Raw genomic sequence first — 20,491 nt, 5'->3', positions numbered from 1 at the left:
TGCTAGAGATTCTCTCTCTCCCTCTGCACCTCCCCCTCCTCACGTGCACGCACGCTGTCTCTCAAATTACTAATAAAATCTTTAAAAAAAAGTAAAACTTTTCTGCATCAAGGGATGCTGTCAAGAAAGTGAAAAAACAGGGGCGCCTGGGTGGCTCAGTCGTTAGGCGCCTGCCTTCGGCTCAGGGTGTGATCCTGGCGTTCTGGGATCGAGCCCCACATCAGGCTCCTCCGCTAGGAGCCTGCTTCTTCCTCTCCCACTCCCCCTGCTTGTGTTCCCTCTCTCCCTGGCTGTCTCTCTCTCTGTCAGATAAATAAATAAAATCTTAAAAAAAAAAAAAAAGAAAAGAAAAAGAAAGTGAAAAGACAATCTACTGAATGAGAAAAAGTATTTGCAAATCGCAGATCTGATAAAGGATTACTATCCAGAATATATAGAGAAGTAAACTCAACAACAAAAACAACCAACCTGATTCAAAAAAACAGGAGAAGGACTTGAAAAGACATTTCTCCAAAGAAGACATATAAATGGTCGCTAAGCACAGGAAGAGATGCTCAACATCATTTGTAATTAGGGAAATGCAACTCAAAACCACAATGAGATACCATTTTACATCTCGTAGGATGGGTACAATTGAAAAACAAACAGAAAAGAACAAGTGTTGGCAAGAATGTGGAGAAAGCAAAACCCTTGCGCATTGGTGGTGGGAATGTAAAATGGTACAGCTTCTGTGGAAAACAGATGACAATTCTTCAAAAGGTGATACATAAAACTACCCTATGAACCAGCCATTCCACTCCTAGGTGTATATCCCCAAAAACTGAAAGCCAGGACTCAAACAGATAATGTGTACAACTGTGTTCATTGCAACTTATTCACAATAGGCAAAAGGTGGAAACTCCAGTGTCCATGAACAAAGTAATGGATAAACAAAATGTGGTCTATACGTACACTGGAATATTACTCTGCCATGAAATGGAATGAAATTTTGGTACATGCTAAAATATGGATGAACCTTGAAGACATCACGCTTAGTGAAATAGCCGGACATAGAAGGACAAATATTTTCCACTTATATAAGGTATCTAGAATAGGCAAATACATAGAAAGACAGTAGAATGAATAGAGCTTTCTAGGCACTGGGGAGAGGGGAGGAAGACTGAATTACTGTTAATAGGTACAGAATTTTTGTTGGGGAGGGTAAGTATAGAAAGTGGTGATAGTTATACACATTCTGAATGTGTTTAATGCCTCTGACTTGTTCACCTATAAACGGTTAAAATGATTCATACTAGGATATGTATATTTTATTTATATGTATACCGTTTTATGCATGTAAGTACTATGTTATCTATATTTTTCCACAATTAAAATTTTAGAAGTCATGGCTAACCTCCCCCATTTCCCCACCCTAGAGAGATGAATAGGTATTATCCAGGTAAAGGGGGAGCGGAGGCATTCACAGAGGCAACTGCCTAAGCTCAGTGCCAATAAGTGGCAGAGGTGAGACAGGAACCGTGCGACAGCCCTGCCTCCTCAGGCAATGGAGACCTGTCGCCTTCGCTGGTGCAGAGTGACCATGTGGATGCCCTGCACGTGCGGCGGCCCAGGAGTGGCCACTATCTCCTCAGATGCCTGCAGAGGATGGACTGAACCTCTGGCCCACGGAAAACATACCTCTGGCCTCACCTTGGTGGACAGAGAAGCAAGTTCTTTGGTGAGCTCTTCCAGGGCCTCCCGGTTTCGGCCGCAGAGCACCAGCTTGGCACCCACCGTGTAGAAGACTCTGGCGCATTCTAAGGGAGGGAGAAAGAACCTTGACAGCTGAGGAAATTCAATGCCTTTCTTCCCCAGGGCAGGTCAGTCCAAACTCACTCCGTGTTTCAGAGTACGAATTTGTTTCTTCATGCACCGCACACGTGCGCATCCGCCCCTGCTGTGGACCAGGCGTGGAGCTAGGAGTTAAGGCCCCAGTGACAAATGAGCCCCGCTCTTGCCCCAGGAGAGCTCGTATCAGTGGTATGGCAGACACCAAGGCAAGAGGAAGGCTGGGACCGGTGGACAGATTTGTTAGGTACCACGCTCGGAACATTCCATGATCTTTAGCTCTGAACAACCCTGGGGGCATGACTTCCTTTTTCACAGCTGAGGAAGCTCAGAAAGGTCAAGCAATGTGCTCAATGATCAGGCAGCACCAGCCACGGTGAGGCCGTGGCCTGCTGAGGCCTGCTTTTTGGCCCAATCTAGGCTGTTTCCCAAGTCACTTCAGTGCGGCAGGTACAGATCTATGGGGCGTGCTTACACGGTCTGTACAAGCACAGGGAGCGCAGGACTCTGCTGAGAAGGGATGGGGGGCCTGGGAGGCTGTTTCTCTGGAAAGGGCTCAAGGCTAAGGGAGCAGAGTTTGCAAAGCACCTGAGGGGCCATGCACAGATACATCCGGGACACAAACTGGAGCGTCTGACAGCCTTACCAGGCTGGGAAATGACAAACAAACGTGAAGAGTTGAAGCGTGCGGAGTACCTACGACAGTGAAGGCTCAGCAAGGGAGGCTGCAGTTTAAAAGGCTCCCTCCCACTGGGTGAGAAGGAAGGGGACTGGTGGAGACCAGGCTCTGCTGAACCCACTCCAACATCCCAGTAACATCAAGTGAGACCGGGGTACCTCTATTAGTCAGTGTTCTTTTGGTGGCAAGAAAACAGACCCGACTCACACTGGGGCAAAGCAAAAAGAGATTTATCAGGAGGCTGCTGGGATAGCTCCAGAATTAAGAGAAAAGAGCTAATTGGCCAAGACTTGGGAGGGACAGGAGTGGTTGCTGCCCAGGGCCACTGGCAGCAGGAACCAGGCTCTCTCAGGGCTGGCAGGGCCTTTTCTCCACTTCGTCTCCCTGGCCTGGCTTCTCTCCAAGATGAGAACAGGGCTGCAGGCAGCTCTGAGTCACATCAACACAGCTCCCCCCGCCAGACAGCAGAGGGGTCTCTGTAGTGGCAAGCTTTGCTGCCGAAATCCCAGGAAGGGTGGGGCGGCATCTCGAGCACGAAGCCAGCAAGGGTCACAGGCAAATCCCCTGAGGCCCAGGGGGAAGGGCAGGGAGGAGAGACCTCCAGAACCGGGGCTAACCTGTGGGGGAGAGGGAGGGTGAGGGTCTCTTGCTTCTTGCTTGTTCTGAGCCCAGACATGGCCTGACTGAATGTTCGGTGCCCTGAAAACATACAGCTTGTGAAAAGCACTGCAGCCCAGTGGTCAAGGCACTGGACTCAAACTCGACCACCTACGTGCAACGCCGACCTCAGTCACTTCCTGGTTCTGTGATCTTGGGTAAGTTATAACCTCTGCGCTTCTCACTTTCCTCTTCTATAGAATGCAGGTAAAAACAGCACTGGGACTGAATGAGTAAAACTCAATACAATACAATAGAGAAGAAGTACTATAGAAAAAAGCACCACAGAAGTGTTCACTGTTCTCACATTTCTAAGCTGCCTTTTTAAAATGTTCTAAAACCTTACTGTTGGTGGAAACTGAAACCTGAGGGTTTAAAGAGGCACTGCTTGTCCACACCTGAGGGCTGGTCTCCCTCAAACACCCACGGGCAGTTCTGCTCGGACCCCTCCGCCCGTAGCTGACCGAGCAGCCAGTGCGCCACCGTGTCCTGGGCCGAATCTCAGAGGCTCAGGCAGTCGTGTGGTGTCTCGTACCCCAGCTCAGAGAAAGGACAGGCCTGCCCCGGGAGCTGTGCAAGCGGTTGAGGGGTCAAACCTGTCCCTTCCTGGCTAGGAGCAGAGGACAAGGTAGGGTCCAGACAGGGTGTACTGGTGTGCTAGCTCTTCCCCCACAAAAGTGGCAAAAGCTAGAAGGGTTCAAAACAGGAGGGGAGAACAAATTCCAGCATCCTTTGGGAAAACAGAGAGAATGTTCTTTAACGTCTGGATTGTCTCATGGTGCAAAGCCCTCTCTCTTCACTCGACGGCTCCTCCTTTAGCTCCTCTTACAGCTTTCACGTACCATCCCCAGACCAACACCTCCTGGCATGTCTCCAGGCAGAGTTTTCCGGAAGGCAGTGCTAAGTAGACTAAATCAAGACACTTTCAGGTGTGGTGTATCACCCTCCTTGAAGCTTTGGTCGGTTTCTTCTCTGGCTCATGCTGACAAAGGGCACAAACCCAGACAGAGCTGCAGCCCCTGCTCTGCTTGTGCCTGGATGGCCCGGTCGGGGTCTCAGCCCCGGTGTAGCCCGCCTTGTTGTGTTTCCTCGGCAGAGCGGCAAAGCCAGACAGCAGCATTCCTGAGGCTGGAGCTGCTCATGTGGTTTACTAAATCATTCCCAAAGATGAGGAATCTCAGGCATGGCTGGCTTCCTCACCCCAGTTCATCCTGACGTGACTGACACAACGGACATTTCGTAAGGTGTCACCAGAGTGCAGACGCACAGAACTAAAGCTGGGGAGAGGCACGAGTATCTAAACAGCTTCTGGAAAATGGTCACGTACATTCTGCTTAAGCTTTGCTTACTAGCACAGCCAAACAGGGAGGAAATTAAAGTCTGTGTAGGGAGTGACAGAAATGAAAACAACAGATTGCAAGGATTCCTTTTTCACTTCTTGAAAAAGCTGACACAGGGAGGCAGGAGGGTCAAGGGAAAAAGGAAAAAAGTCCCGAAGTACCATTTATCTAGCTACGGCTGCCAGATGATTCTCCAGCACTGCCGGCACTCCTGCCTGTTAAATCAAGAGAGTTATTCACGACCTCAGGGCTTAAGCTGGCTAAAGTGGGTATCTAGAACATTCTGTTCCTTTAGTCAATGGTCTTACTGTTTTATAAGGATAAGCTCATGTAGCTTAAACATACAAAACAGGAGACAAAACAGGAGAAATACAGAAAGCTGTCTGAAGACTTATCACATGATCCAGGCTTTCAGAGCGGCCGACAGGGCAGGCAGAGCACAGCCACCAAGGACCACTCACAGCCTTCCTCCTCCAAAGGCTGAGGTGCAGCAGCGCCTCCGTGGTGGCCACCACAGGGCCGGGTGTCCTTGTCACGGCTGGGGAAGAACCTGTTCCTATTTTATCTGGCTGGAGGGGAAAGAGATCCATGCACTCTTGTCCTTCAGATGTTAAACGGGGCTGCATATAAGCAGAGTGATTTGGAATCTGGGAAATGGCTGGGCCAATATATGATAGAAATATATATATACACACACACAAACAGGTTTTGTTTTTCTTTCAATTACATTGTCTATTCCCTTCACAGTCTTAGTTTCCAGAAGAGGAAATGTGGAATGACCAAGAGGACAGTGTCTTTCTTCAACATTCACATGTTGGAGCACCTGCAAGTCACCACCCCAGCCAGCTCTCAAATACTATTCAAGGACTTAAAAAAAAAAAATGCTTCTCTCTGAGATCAAGAGAAGTGGCTGCTGACTACCCTATATATAGGAGCTGAGTAAGGTCAGAGGACTGACCATGGCAAAGGGCCTGGAGGCAGCTGTCCCCACGCGGTTCTGGGTATCTAATGACAGGCCGAGGGTTCACCCGCAGAGACCTCACCTAAAACATGAGAGTGGCATACAAATGAATCCATGTTTTCCCAGGCTCCCTCCTGCCGACTGCAAGCCACTTCCTCTGCACACAAGGCCCCGTCTGTTCCTTTATGTTCCTGCAACACGCAAGTGCTTCCCAGCCCTGCATGAGCACGCTGCTCCCGGCTCTGTGCTTGTCGGCAATGCCCTCCTTGCTGGCCTGTGCTTTCCTTTCCCTGGTCCTCTCCCCCAGAGGGAAGAGAAGACTTGAGTCCTGCAGTCATACCTGGGGTTTGAACCTAGAAGTCCTAGGGCAAGTCTGCATCTTGGCTGTGAGGATTCGGAGGGATAAAGTGCAAGCCAGCACATCCCCCTACTGGGCCTGGATGGGAACACCCATTACTGAAGCGTCAATATCCTGAGATAAGTCCTGGCCGCTCTCCATCGGACTGTGACCTCGCTGAGGGAAGGGACCCTGCTTTCCTTGGTTTGTCCCAGCACTTGGTCTGGAGCCTCCCAAACGGGAGCTGCTCGGTCACCGCCAGCTGTGCTACTCCCAACCAAAAGATGCAGCACCGGTGGGTTTACCGCAGTTCTGCGTGCCGCTCAGCCTTCTTCCGTGGCACCAAGCGCCAGCGTGGACGACGGGCTGGGGTGGTGTGGGACGTGTACAGATGCCGAGAAGGAGGAAGCTCCGTGAGATATGCCTGCGTGTGCCGCTCACACTCTGCCAAAGTCAATGTGTGTGTGTGGAAGGGAAGTGATGGCAGCTCTACAAACTCATCTGTGTGAGGCCGGGGGTGGTGGCTGACTCTGGGCCAGCATACAACCCCTGGGACCCAGAGGCTCAACGTGTTCAACAAATTAGACGGAACTAACTTGAAGAACTGAGTATCTGAAGTATCACTTAGTCTGTTCTCGACCTGCCAGGGCCACGCTCAGGGTAGAGCTGGAGGCACAGTCCCGGGGAGAGGAAGGTGAGGGGAAGGGGACACCAAGGCCATGAACTGGGGTTGCTCGCTGAATCCAGGAAAACGCATGCTTTGTTTGGCCCTCACAGAGGTAAAAATGTTTTTTAAGTTAGTTGCTGTATTTGACAATTGGGAGCCTTCACATAAAAACCCCAATTTCCACAACCAGCTGGAGCGGAGTAAGGCGGCCCCTTACGTGAGACACGGAGTGTCCAGTTTGCCACAGTCTTCCTCATGGCTTTCGCCTCCCAACACTGATGCCGATGAAAGTCAGGGGCCATTTCTCACCGCACTTAAGTTCTTGCCTTTTCCAAGTGGACACACTCTTGTTACCGAGTCACCTAGCCTGCTTCACTTACTTGCACCCGAGCGGCGGAGGCGCTGCTCCTGTTGTCTGGGTCAAGTTCCCTGGCCCCTCCGCCCGCCCCCACAGCACCGCCCGCAGGACCCACCTCGCCCCAGGCCCGAGGTAGCGCCGGTAATGACCACCACGGCGTTCCGCAGGTAGGCCTTCATGCGCATCCGCTGCAGCAGCTTGAAGACGCTGAAGATTCCCACGCAGCCAAACAGCAGCGGCAGGATGGCCGTAGACGTGAGAAAGTCCATGACCCTCACCTTCAGCAGACTCTTCCTAAAGAAGCCCAAATCAAACGAATTTGTGACAAAACAGGAAAACTCAAGGGCCTTGCCAGCCCCCCTCCCGCCCAGACTGATACAGAGCCCAGATCTCTCTCGTGAGGACTTCAGCTGAGCCCAGCAACCACCCTTCTAAGGCCCTGCGCTCTATGCCGACTGCGCAGCACGGTGGAACCTGTTTCCGCTCACTCTGACTGACATGAGCAGACAGCAAAGCCACAGACCTTGCGATGCCTCTCAGAGGCGCACAGCGACCCCAGAACAAGCTGAAAGAGTCATTCAGCACGGGACCCAGTTACCCGTGAGTGTGACAGGAGGCTCTGGCATGGCCACACTCCCCGATTCTCCTTCAGAAACCTATTTAGGGGGACGTAAGTACACCCATTATCATTCTCAACCCCTATTTGTGTAACTAGAAAACGTTTTTTAAAAAGGAAAAAAGAACACCATACCAATCCTTCTACCCCTCCCTAAGCAGATGGATGTTTCTGGGTGGGGTGTACCCTGGATGGCGTCTGCGATGGCCCACAAATGTCCTCCTGGCCACAGGCCTCACAGACACCCAAAGGGAACTCAGCACAGAGGGGAGCTGCCCTTTGCCACAGACTCAGGCTGTGAAGCGGAATGCCCTGCCACGCACTGTGGCGTGTTCTCCCTAGCATTTGCCGGGGAGCCATGGCCAGCCACAGGAAATCAGGAGGCTACAGGAGTGTCTGGGCAACAGTGGCAGTCAATTCCTGGGATCCGTTCCTTTCACGACTGCCCAAATTTCCTTACTCCTCCAAGCTTCCTTGATTTCTTGTCACTTACCCACGCCCCCATGCCCTAAGCAGCTGAGAGAGGAGGGAGACACAGGATTAGAGGAAGGTCAAGGAGGAGCCAGTGAGGAGCAACACCGTGTCTGTCACTTTGAAAGAAATGCCCTGTAAAGCTATTTGACAAGTGGGCTGAGTCTATTACACAGAAGGCCCACCACCCACACTTCTCCTCCAGGACTAAGATATTAGGAGCATAGGCTCATACCAGCCTAATGCTTTCAACTCTTCATCAGATTGGGAGTAAGTATGTAAAACCCTCACTCACCTGCTGAACGTCCCATGTCCTCCACTCCATATATTTAAAAAAATATTTCTGCTTCCATTCCCAAGACAACATCAACTCTGTGGGTACCGCGAAGCCAGGAACCCACTGAAGCCCAACACAGATGAGCTGAGCTGCTTTGATCGTGAACCTCAGGATCAGGGTCAGCTGTCCTGATCTAGGGTAAACTGCTTGACTGCAAAAGGGTTCTGCTCAGATTTGAACCGCCAACTCAACTAGTTTAGTATTTAGTTTACTTTTTCATCTGCCTTTCTAAATATATCCAATTTCTTGGTCACCATAAAAAATTAACATTCTTAGACAAACATCTGTAAAAATGACTGTTTCCCATCAAGCCCACTTAATCCACTTCTGAAAAGTCCCCAACGACTGTGTGCTAAGTGGTTACATGTCCCTCTCACCCGCCATTGTGACAAGCCTACACTCGGGTGAACCCAAGCTCTTTCCCCGGGTACTACTGGCACCACCCCCTGCCCACAACTGGAAGCTGAGGCCAGGTGTTCTAGCCTGCGGGCGAGGCCGAGCCTCAGGGGAAATGTTAAGAGTCCGTGGACCCTTCGTCTGGCCGCTGGGAGTACTGAGATCGGTGCGGAGCAGGGACTGGTACCTCTGCAGGTCTGTGGGTCTGCAGGTATTGCCTGGGGGCCTTCACAGGGCTCAGCCCCTGAAGCCTGCAGGGTGTATGAGTATTTCCCAGGGGTGGGAGAGGTGAATTCTGGGGGGCAGGGATGACTGCCAGTTTGTTAGTGTAGATTTACCAGAAAATTACAGCAATTGACAGAAAACACAGGTAGGCCCCAAGGTAATTATAGCTCAGAACTTTCATGTAATGAACTTGGGGGTAGGGAGCTTTCAACCCAGCAGGACGGCTATCTAGGAAGAGCTTTATCCCACTGCAAGCCCAGATCCTTATACCAGGCAGATCCCAAGGCGGACCACCCTGCTTGGCCCAGAATTACACAGGGCCTGGCTACTGCCCAGGATGACCAGGGAGTTGAAGAAGGGACTCATGAAGGGACAACAAGCCTCAGCCCCTGGGTGGGGGTGCAGAGCTCCATTAGGTGAGCTGGGGGAAACAGCTCTGCGCACTCCTCCACAGGCTCCTGGAGACCAGAGCCTTGTGGAGTCTGCCCATTTCAGACCTTCAACCTGGAGCTGAGCCAGAACTCCACTGAAGGCTACAGGGGTGTCATGTACCAATATGCAGCCTGTTGCCCCTCAAAATTCAGAGGCTGCAGAGACCACATGGAAAACACTAACTGTGGCAAAGTGACAGCAGTGCAGGGGTTACAAGGGTGACCCCTCGAGTCAGCCTGGCTGGGTTCACATCCTGGCTCAGACACTTACTCACCAGCCTGGGTAAAGGACCTCCCCACTCTGGGCCTCAGTATCCTCATCTGTAAAATGAGGGTATATGATGGTCCACCTCACAGGTCTGTTGTGAGGTCAGCTGAATTAATACATGGAAATGTGTGCGCAGTCCCTAGAAAAGTGTAAGCGCTCAGTAAATGTAGTTGCCATTGGCATCATCATGACCCAGAACTAACTAAAAACTCCTGGCCCGGGAATTAGTTTCACAGCAGTCAGCTTTCCAAGGTTGTCTGAAAGAGTCCCTGGTTTATGAAAACTGGTTTCTTCCAAATGAAGGAAATTCATTAAACATAGACCTTGCTGGAGTTTAGTTTTTATACCTTCATAAACCCTTTGGTTTAATGACACTAACAAATAGGAAAAAAGAAACCCTGACTTTGTCAGAAGTCAGGATCCCATATGCCAAGGTACGTGTCAGAAAATGTGGCCACCGTGAGTCATTGAGGCCAAGACAGCAAGGAGAGCACAGACAAGTGCCCAAATGTCCCTGCCTCCTTTTTTCACACCCAGGGAGGAGCAGGATGAAAACAAACCCACCTAGTAAGGTTCACCCCGTGAAGACAATGACAGCTCCCAACAAACTGCATTTTCATGCACCTTTTTACAACCCAAGCCAGCAATGTAGGACACGAAGAAAAGAGAGAGAACTACACACCGTCTTGTACACTTCTGGGATTCCTTGTGCACCTGACACAACATCGCATGCCAGCCTTGGTCTCCTGGCCCTGGGGACCACTTTGCCTGCGGCAAATATGGCAGCAGGTTAATGGGGTCCATCCTCGGCCCACGGGCCGGCTTTCTGTGGGGAGAGCGCACATCTGCATTCAGTCTGGCAAGTCGTTAACAGAATTGGAATGCAAAGTCAATTAGAAATCAGCACCAGTTGTGCCCAGCTAACTCAGGATGATGATGGTGGGAAAAGACATTCCAGAGCAAGCCATTTATCTGAGAGCATTATGCTCAGTTTCAGGGTAGGTATTCAGGTCACTTACCTGACCAGGTAAAGCTGGTCATATTGACAATCCCAACTTTCTGGGAGTTTCTCAAAATTCTTAAAGACTTTCCCCCTTTGATTCCACTCTTCAGTGCACGGGGCCATACTGCCAGGCCCCTGGGCCGCTAGGCCTCTCCCGTCTCTGAGTGCTAGCTGGGTCAGCTCCTCCGTGTCTCACCGTCGGCAGTGAGGATGGCCAAGAGAGCAAGACACGGAGGTAACTCAGCGCTACTGCCTTGCTGTGGTGTCCGGGGGCATTCTCCAAGCAAACAGACAGCTTCAAAGTGGAAGAAAGGAATTGTGTCCTGACTGGCCACATTTCCAGATTAGGAAATACATCTCCTATGTAAAACAAGGTCAGAGGGGGTCAGTTTTCTTTGAAAACGGCATAGAAGAACTTTAATATGTATACAAATTTTGCATTTTATACTGAAATGCTTAACTCAAGTTTCAGATAGAACTGGGAAGGCAAGATTGATGGTATAAAAAGGGAGTGGGGGGGATCTAGCTCACAATTTCTAGCATTTGGAAATCAGCTCATACATAGAAGGGACAGCCCAGCATCACTGTGAGCTACAGCAGAAAGTAGGACAAGTCACAAAGAGAGAGTGAGGTCAGAAAAGGAAGAAGGCGAGATAGCCCCCCTCGAATAGAAACCACAGATCACACAAGGTCTAGAAGTGCGAGTGCACCGCCTAACAGAAAAGTAGGCACTCACCGTCGTGTCTACTCTCTTAACTGACAGGGAAGTGACCTGAAACATGACCTTAGGCTAGAAGCCACATCCACTGGCATGAAGAAGTTAGGGAGTACAGGCGTTCACACACTAAGCTCGTCTGCTTGTATTTTCATATACCACAGACTACGGAGCTCTAGACCTAAGTTAAACAGGGTAAAGGCAGAAAAGCCCCTTCCTGGGTGAGTGTTACCTGGGCCTGGACAGCCAGAAAGTTCATGGGTTCTCACTGCAACTTTGAAATCCAGCTGTTCCTTTATTCCACCGAGAGGTTCTTTAAAAGGGCTTTTGGAACCTCAAACTGGAAACAAGACTATCTCCAAGAAATCAGCTCTGAGCAGAAATGTCACTTTACTGTTATTTCATTCCTCATCCTTTAGTCAAAATTCTACATTGCATTTCACAGACAGAATCTGTTCCTAAGATTCCTTTCTTCTCTCAACCAATTATAAAAAATAAATGGAACCATCCATAAAAACAGGTTGTTGGGAAGCTACTCTGAACCACACACAGAAATTAAACCTTTAACAGCCGCACCCGAAAATCAACAGAGGGTATCCGAAAGCCCTCCACAGTTAAAAAATAAAAACGATTTCCGGTCTGAAAGAAGGACTGGTCATGAAATAATTTGTCATGTTATGCACAAGAAAATCAGGCTAAAGGGCAGAGAGGAGTTCCAGCTGGAAGGCAGGTCGCTGAAATCATGCAGCAAGGAGTGGCTTAGTATCACCAAAAGCAGTTAGGATCCCGTTCTCACAAACCTACTCTTGCATTTCGTAACTGACGACCAGCACTGAACAGCTGGTCTATTAAAGGTGACATAAGGTATGGGTCATGCTTATGACCCACATCTGAAGATACCTATCTATTTTCAGAAAGTAAAAGCAGAGTAAAGCTGCTCTTTTTTTGGTCTCAAGCGTATGAGAAGCAGCAGCTAAGGCCGTCTCGGACTGGAAAGAAAGAACAATATCCTACCTCAGATGACAGCTACTTTGCCAGTGGTGGGTCCCGGTGCCAGCGTCTTCTCTGGTCTCTTGACCTGGGGCACGCTGACTAAGACTAGAGGCCAGAGGACACCTTCAGGTCAGCAAGCCCTCCCTGGAGCGCCGGAATGAGCCACCGACGAGTGGCCTGGAGGGTGTATTTTGGGATGCCAGCCTTAGGGGCCCCAGTTTAAAGGAATGCAGGCTGGCATTAGTCAAGATAAAAGCAAAAGGCAGGCCCGAGACGACTTCAGGCCGGCCTCCTGAGCGCCCACTCCTGGGAAGAGCAACCACGCTGAAGCAAGCCGGCTCTCCAGTGAGACGCTGAGCACACGCTGCACAGCGGCCCCGGCCAGGGAGGGCGGGAAGAGAGGTGCCAGCACGGCTCCAGACCCTGCAGTGCAGGCTACCCACACAGCAGCGGGCCACCAGAGCCGAACCGTTACGACGAGCCAAAGTCTTCGCTCTGCTTCTAAAGACAGCACTGATGATGTCTACCTAGTGTCCTGCCACAGCAAAGCAATTCTGGTGTCTAACATGCTTTATAAGATGAATTCAGTGTCACTGGAGGATACAGGAGCGCTCTCACTCTCTTTCCTAGAAAACACACAAGAGGCCCTGACAGAAACCAGACGGCACACTCGCTGTGAGGGTGAAGCAGAAAAAACACTACGGTGGCACTTGGGGGGCTGGGCTCGAGTCCACCATGTCGTGTACTTGCTGCACGACATGGGCAAATTTACTCATGACCTGCAAGTATGTACCCTAATTTCACAATGCGGACGATTATCCCAATGAGAAGACACATAGGAACACCCAGTACATGCTAACATCCTGAACAGACATGCTCCTGACTCCTAAACTCATGAAGGAAAGGCAGTCCCCAGAGAGGAGCTGGGAAAGGAACTAAACATGGCAGCCAAGCAGACAGCGTTAAGGGCTAGTTTTGTTTAAGCAGGCTAGGTACAAAGGCCAAACGTATGACTTAATGCCCACACCCCGTACACCAAGTGCCGTCCAGTACCAGACTCGGCTAAGACTGGGATGTAAGGCAATGAATAGGGGCGTGGTTTCTGACCTCGCGGAGCACACGCCTAGATGGCGGGACTGACAATAAACAGAGAAACAGAAGAATTAAATGATCAGAATTGTGATAAGGAAAGAAACAATCATTGTAAAACCACATAGTGATGGCCTGTCCAAAGGGCAAGCCTTGCCTGAAGCTTTAATTCAAAGTCAAAACAATTCAAACCACTATGCTGGCCACACAACACACGACCGGGCCCAGGGCAGCTGCTAGTTTCTGACTCTTGAGTTTTAGATTATTACCTTAAAAAATTACATATAGTAATCAATATGACAAAGTACCCATGTAAATATAAAGTCAGGAATCCGGTGTGTTTATACGTTTTTTCAAAGATTTATTTATTTTATATTTAGAGAGAGCGACAGAAAGAAAGCATAAGCAGGAGGGACAGAGGAAAAGGGAGAGGGAGAGAATCCCAAGCAGACTCCACACTGAGCATGGAGCCCAAAGTGGAGCGAGGTTTCACAACCCTGAGATCACAGCCTGAGTTGATACCTAGAGTTGGACACTTAACCAACTGCACCACCCAGGCACTCCAAGAATCCAGTGTGTTTAAAAGGAGCTGGTGGGGCCCAAACCAGAGTATCTAATAGGAACTGTGCATGGGTATCAGCTTCAGAAATAAGAAAACACAGTAAACAATAGTGTACTCAAACGTGGGCACAATTACACACTATATCTGCTATAGCATAAATTCACTGCACAAACATTTACTGAGCACCTACTGTGTGTCTATTTTTCCAGGCTCTGTGGTACAGTGAGCAAACAGGAAGCAAATTGTTGTCCTGTGGAGACGCCATATCAATTAGAGGGGCAAACAGTAAAAAAGATAAGCAAATAAAATGTACATCAAAAGGATTCTAGGACAAGGGTGGAATAGGAGGCACCAGGAATCCATTTCCCCACCTGCAGTTATTACTGCATGGACAGCCTGTCCGGTGTAACCGTACATCGTAGAACTCTGGAGTCTGTTGAAGGCTTGCAGGTTCCCTGAGAAGGCCTGGCGGGCAAGCTGTGGTTAATTTCAGTCCATTTCAGCCGCAAGCACAGTAGAGGCTACACAACCTCCACCCCACGGGCATGCAGTTGTGCACCAGATCCTGGAGCAACTTGCATACAGCGTGCTGGAATGAGGGTGGGTAAAAAAGACCCTGTCCTCTAAATATCAGGGATTTGTGCCTGACTGCCGATTGCTGCTTCTGATCAGAGAGGCGCAGACAGGGGTGGGCAGCCAGTGTGGCTGCACCTCCCTGCATTGTAGCGAGCCTCTCCACCTCCGGATGAGGTGCTGCGAGGGTACTTAACATGGCCAGCAGCATTTTGTCTTGTCTTCATTTCCCTCTTTTTCTCCTTTTAGGAGCCAGTAATTAAAGAGTAGGACATTCAAAAGCAACTGAATACATAGGGAAATTAGAAATTGACCATGAATGTCCAGGAAAAGGCACATGCTCAGAAAAGACCCAAGATGACCTCAAGTTCATAGATCAGTCTGATCATAGGCACAAAGACAGCTTACAAAAATAAATATGCCAATTAATTAACAAAAAAACAGCAAACACTAGGGAACAGAGAAAATCTGATTCCAGAGATTAAAATGTCCGGTGTTCAACAAAAAAGTCAAAAGGCATACAAAGAAATAGGAAACTATGACCCATTCAAACAAACCATCCCTGTGAAAGAACTACAGATTTACTTGGCGAAGACATTAAAACAACTGTTTAAAGGTGATCAAAAAACTAAAGAAAGACATAGAGACAATCAAGCAAATAACGTATACAAAGAATGGAAATATCAATAATGAGACAGAAGACCTAAAATGAAAGCAAAAAGAAACACTGGAGTTGAAAAGAATGACAGAAATGAAAAATTCACCAGGGCGATTCAAAGGCAGATTTGCGCATGCAGACAACAGAGTCAGTGAACTCGAAGATAGGGCAATGGAAAGTACTGAAGCTAAGAAATGAGGGAAAAAGACTGAATGAAACTGAGCAGAATGTAGGGGACCCACGAGACACATCAGGCTGACCAGCATATACACTGTAGAAGCTTCAAAAACAGGAGAGAGAGAGAAAGGGACAGAGAGAATACTTGAATTAGTGGCTGAAATCTTCCCAACTTTGCTGAAAGACATGAATATAAACACCCAAAAAGGGGCGTGTGGGTAGCGCAGTCGTTAAAGCGTCTGCCTTTGGCTCAGGGCGTGCTCCCGGCGTTCTGGGATCGAGCCCCACATCAGGCTCCTCCGCTGGGAGCCTGCTTCTTCCTCTCCCACTTCCTGCTGTGTCCCCCCTCTCGCTGGCTGTCTCTCTGTCACATAAATAAATAAAATCTTTAAAAAAAATAAACACCCACAAACTCAATGAACTCCGGGTAACATGAGCTCAAAGAGACCCATACCAAGACCTATTATAGTCAAACTTTCTAAAGGCAAAGACAGAGAAACTTGAAAGCCGGAAAAGTGATTTGTCACACACAAGAGATCCTCAATAAGAGTACCAACACATTTCTCATCACAAACTTTAGAAAATAAAAGGCAGTGGGCAATATAGTCAAACAAATAGCACAACTGCACAAGTAAGTCCTTCCTTACCTGTACTTACTTTAAATGCAAATGGATTAAACTCTCCAAAGGACAGAACTTGGCAGAACAGATAAAATCACACGATTCAACTATATGCTGCCTACAAGAGACTCACTTGAGATCCAAAGACACAAACAGGTTGAATGTGAAAGGATGGAAAAGATACTCCATGCAAACAGTAAGAGAGAGCAAGGGTGGCTACACTAATATCAGACAAAATGGACTTTAAATATATGAAGTAAAAACGGACAGAACTGAAGGCAAAACAGTCCTATTAAGAGTAGCTGGAGACTGCAATATCCCACTCATAATAATGGAAAGAAGGAACCAAAATAAGGAAATAAAGGACTTAACATAATAAACCAACTCGGTCTAACAGACATATAAAACGCTATCCAACAGCATACACATTGTTCTCAAGGACACATGGGACAATTTACTAGACCACAAATTCTCAAACTAGTCTCAATATTTAAAAGACAGATATCATACAAAGTATCTTCTGTGACCACAACAGGATAAAGTTGAAAATCAATAATGAGGGGCGCCTGGGTGGCACAGTGGTTAAGCGTCTGCCTTCGGCTCAGGGCGTGATCCTGGCATTCTGGGATCGAGCCCCACATCAGGCTCCTCCACTATGAGCCTGCTTCTTCCTCTCCCACTCCCCCTGCTTGTGTTCCCTCTCTCGCTGTCTGTCTCTATCTCTGTCAAATAAATAAATAAAATCTTTAAAAAAAAAAAGAAAATCAATAATGAGATATTAGAAAATACCTAGAGATAAATAAAAACAAAAATATAATATACCAAACTTAAGGTATACAACAAAAAGAATGCTAAGGGGGAAATTCATGGCTATAAATATGCAACATTATAAAACAAGAAAGATCTCAATGACCTAACTCCACAATTAAAAAAAAAAACTGGAAAAAGAACAAACTAAAGTCAAAGCTAGCAGAAGAAAGGAAATAATAAAGATTAAAGCAGAGATAAATGAAACAGAATAGAAAAGAGAAATCAATGAAGCCAGAAGTTGACGCTTTGAAAAGGTCAACAAAATTGACAAAACTTTAGCTAGATGGACTTAAAAAAGAGAAAGAAAAGACTCAAATTACTAAGATCGGAAAAGAAAGCAAGGACGCTACTACTGATTCTACAAAAATAAAACGGATTACAAGAGAGTACTATGAACATTATACGCCAACAAATTGGATAACCTAGGTGAAATGGACACACTCCTAGAAACACAAAACCTACCAAAACTCAACCATGAAAAAATAGAACATCTGAATAGACCAATAACTACTAAAGAGAGTGAATCCATAATAAAAAATGTCAACAAAGAAAAGGCCCGGGGGTATCTGGGTGGCTCAGTCAGTTAAGCATCCAGCTCTTGATTTTGGCTGAGATCATGATCTCAGGGTCATGCTGAGCATGGAGCCTCCTTAAGATTTTCTCTTTCCCTTTGCCTCTCACTGCTGCTTGCATATCCCCCCTCTCTTTCTCTCCAAAAAAAAAAAAAAAAAAAAAAAAAAAAAAAAAAGAAAGAAAGAAAAAGAAAAAGAAAAAAAAGTCCCAGATCCCAACAGCTTTACTGGTGAATCCTATGAAACATTTAAAGAAGAACTAATACCACTCCTTAAACTTTTCCAAAAAATTATAAAGAACACTTCCTAACTCATTCAATGAGATCAGCACTACTACCCTGATACCAAGAAAAAAACACTATAAAGAAAAAAACAAAACAACAAACAAAAAAAACTACAGACCAACATCCCTTTTGAAAACTGATGCAAAAATCCTCAACAAAATAGTAACAAACTGAACTCAGCAGCATATTTTAAAAAATTATACATCATGACCAAATGGGATATGTTCCTGAAATGCATGAATGGTTCAACATATGACAACTGATCAATGTAGCATCCCACATCAACTAGAGGAGTCATCACATAACCATCTCAATGACGCAGAAAAAGCACTTGCCAAAATTTAACACCTTTTCATGATAAATACACTCAAAACAGGAACAGAAGGAAACTACCTAAATTAATAAAAACTCTATATGAAAAACCCACAGTGAACATCATATGCAAAGGTAAAAGACTGAAAGCTTTTCTTCTAGGATCAAGAACAAAGCATGGATGTCCACTTCACCACATAGTATTGGAACGAGGCAAGAAATAAAAGGCATCTAGATCGGAAAGGAGGAAGTAAAATTATCCCCATCTGCTGATGATATGATCTTATACATAGGAAACCCTAAAGACTACCCAAAAAGGTAAGTGAATAAATAAATACAGCAAAGTAGCAAAATACAAAGTCCACATACAAAAATCAGTTGATGCAAATCTATGTGCAAACAATGACCAATCTGAGAAGAAAATTACAAAAAGAATTCCACTTATAATACAGCCGAAAAAATTATATACTTAATAACTTAACCAAGGAGGTAAAGACTTGTAAAATGAAAACTACAAAATACTCCTGAGAGAAATTAAATAAGACATAAGTACATGGAAACACATACCATATTCATGGAGTGGAACACTTAATATTATTAAAATGTCAATACTACCCAAAGTGCTCTACAGATTTAATGCAATCCTTATCAAAATCCCAGAGACATTTTTCAGAAACAGAAAAACTCATCCTAAAATTCATATGGAATCTCAAATGTCTCCAAATAGCCAAAACAATCCTGAAAAAGAACAAAGCTGCAAGGCTCCTATTTTCCAATTTTGAAGCTTACTACAAAGCTACAGTAATCAAAACAGTGTGTTTTTGGCATAAAGATAGACATATAAACCAGTGAAACACAACAGCAAGTCCAGAAAGAAACCTTCTATATACGGTCAAATGATTTCTGACAAGGTACCAAGATCATTCAATGGAGAAAGGACAGTCTTTTCAAGACAGTGCGGGCAAAACTGGATATTCACATTTGAAAGAACAAAGTTGGACCCTTACATTATACAAAGGTTGACTCAAAATGGATCAAGGACCTAATTGTAAGACCTAAAACAAGTAAACTCTTTGAAGAAAACATAGGGCAAAAGCTTCACAACACGGGATTTGGCAATGATTTCTAGGATACAACTCCAAAGGCACAGGCAACAAAAGAAATACTAGACAAACTGAACTTCATGAAATTTAAAAATTCTATGCATTAAAGAACACTAGCCGCAGAATAAAAACGCAATCTACAGAATAGGAGAAACTATTTTCAAACCATACTTCTAGTAAAGGATCAATATCCAGAATATATAAAGAATTCATAAAACTCAAAAACAAAACAAAACAAAAAACAACCTAATTCAAAGACGGGCAAAGGGCTTGAATAGACATTTCTCAACAAGAGGTATACAAATGGCCCATAAGTACCTGAAAAGGTGCTCAATATCACCACCTAGTTGTGAAATGCAAATGAAAGCCATGAGAAACTACCTCACATGCATCAGATGACGACTACCAAAAATACAGAAGATAACGAGTGTTTGGGAAGATGTAGAGAAGTTGAAACCCTTGTGTACTGTGGGTGGGAATGTAAAATGGCAGAGATGCTGAAAAAACAGTATAAAAGTTCCTCAAAAAATTAAAAATAGAATTGCCATATGATCTAGCAATTTCACTTCTGGATATATACTTCAAAAAATGAAAAACAGGGTCTCAAAGGGATGTGTGTGAACCCATGCTCATAGAAGCATTATTCACCATAGATAAAACACGGAAGCAACCAAAGTGTCCATCGACCAATGAACACATAAGCAAAATATAGTATATATACAATGGAATATTATTCGACCCTAAAAAGGAAGGAAATTCTGTAAAAAGCTACAATATAGATGAATCTTGCAGACATTATGTAAGTGAAATAAGCCAGTATACAAAAGGACAAATACTTTATATGAGATACTTAGAGTGATCAAATACCTAGAGACAAAAAGTAGAATAGCAGTTACCAGGGGTTGGGGCGGGAGCAGGAAGGGATGGGAGTTATATTGTAATGGGTACAGAGTTCCAGTCTTGCAAGATAAAGAGTTTTGGAGACGGGATGGTAGTGACGGCGGGACAACACTATGAATGTATCTAATACCACTGAGCTGTGCACTGAAAAATGGTCAAATGGAAAACTTTGTGGGGCGCCTGGCTGGTTCAGTCAGTGGAGCGTGCGACGCTTGATCTCAAGCCCCGTGATGGGTGTAGAGATTACTTAAAAATAAAATCTTAAAAAAAAAAAGATAGTAAACTTTATTACATGTATTTTATCACAATAAAAAACGAAAAATAAGGATGTCATTCACAAAGGATTAAACACTAAATGCTGCCCAATTTCAAGTAGGCTCGTGGTTGAAATGAGATTGTCTTAAATTCTAACAACTGACTTAGTTCCCTCGTGGATTTAGATAAATCATCTGCCCCGTCCACTGTCCCTCTTAGACAATCTGCCTTACTGTAATTCATTTAAGATGACGCTTCACCCTGAATTCCAAGTTATTTTTAGAACTGAAAAACA

The 20,491-nt window shown here is 46.2% G+C and overlaps 1 protein-coding gene across 13 annotated transcripts in view; it reads right to left on the bottom strand.

Annotated features, from left to right (window-relative positions):
• Positions 1 to 20,491, bottom strand: part of DHRS7B (dehydrogenase/reductase 7B) — a 58,926-nt gene that overhangs the window by 15,873 nt on the left and 22,562 nt on the right. For 5 of the 13 annotated variants that reach the window (XM_087867709.1, XM_087867710.1, XM_045778143.2 and 2 more), the window contains exons 2-3: positions 6,942 to 7,120; positions 1,678 to 1,796 (exon numbers count right to left, since the gene is read on the bottom strand). In XM_087867709.1, coding sequence (XP_087723835.1) covers positions 1,678 to 1,796; positions 6,942 to 7,120 — 298 coding nt within the window. Of the gene's footprint in view, positions 1 to 1,677; positions 1,797 to 6,941; positions 7,122 to 8,208; positions 8,556 to 10,252; positions 10,397 to 10,589; positions 10,855 to 12,302; positions 12,733 to 20,491 lie in introns of those variants that run through there. The other 8 variants (XM_087867714.1, XM_087867712.1, XM_045778146.2 and 5 more) reach the window with 7 other exon arrangements.

Source organism: Ursus americanus, chromosome 14, assembly GCF_024610735.1.
Source record: "Ursus americanus isolate L20-20 chromosome 14, mUrsAme1.1.p, whole genome shotgun sequence".
Taxonomy (NCBI): domain Eukaryota; kingdom Metazoa; phylum Chordata; class Mammalia; order Carnivora; family Ursidae; genus Ursus; species Ursus americanus.
The sequence above is the reverse complement of the archived record's forward strand: the minus strand, read 5'-3'. Positions and strand labels throughout refer to the sequence as shown.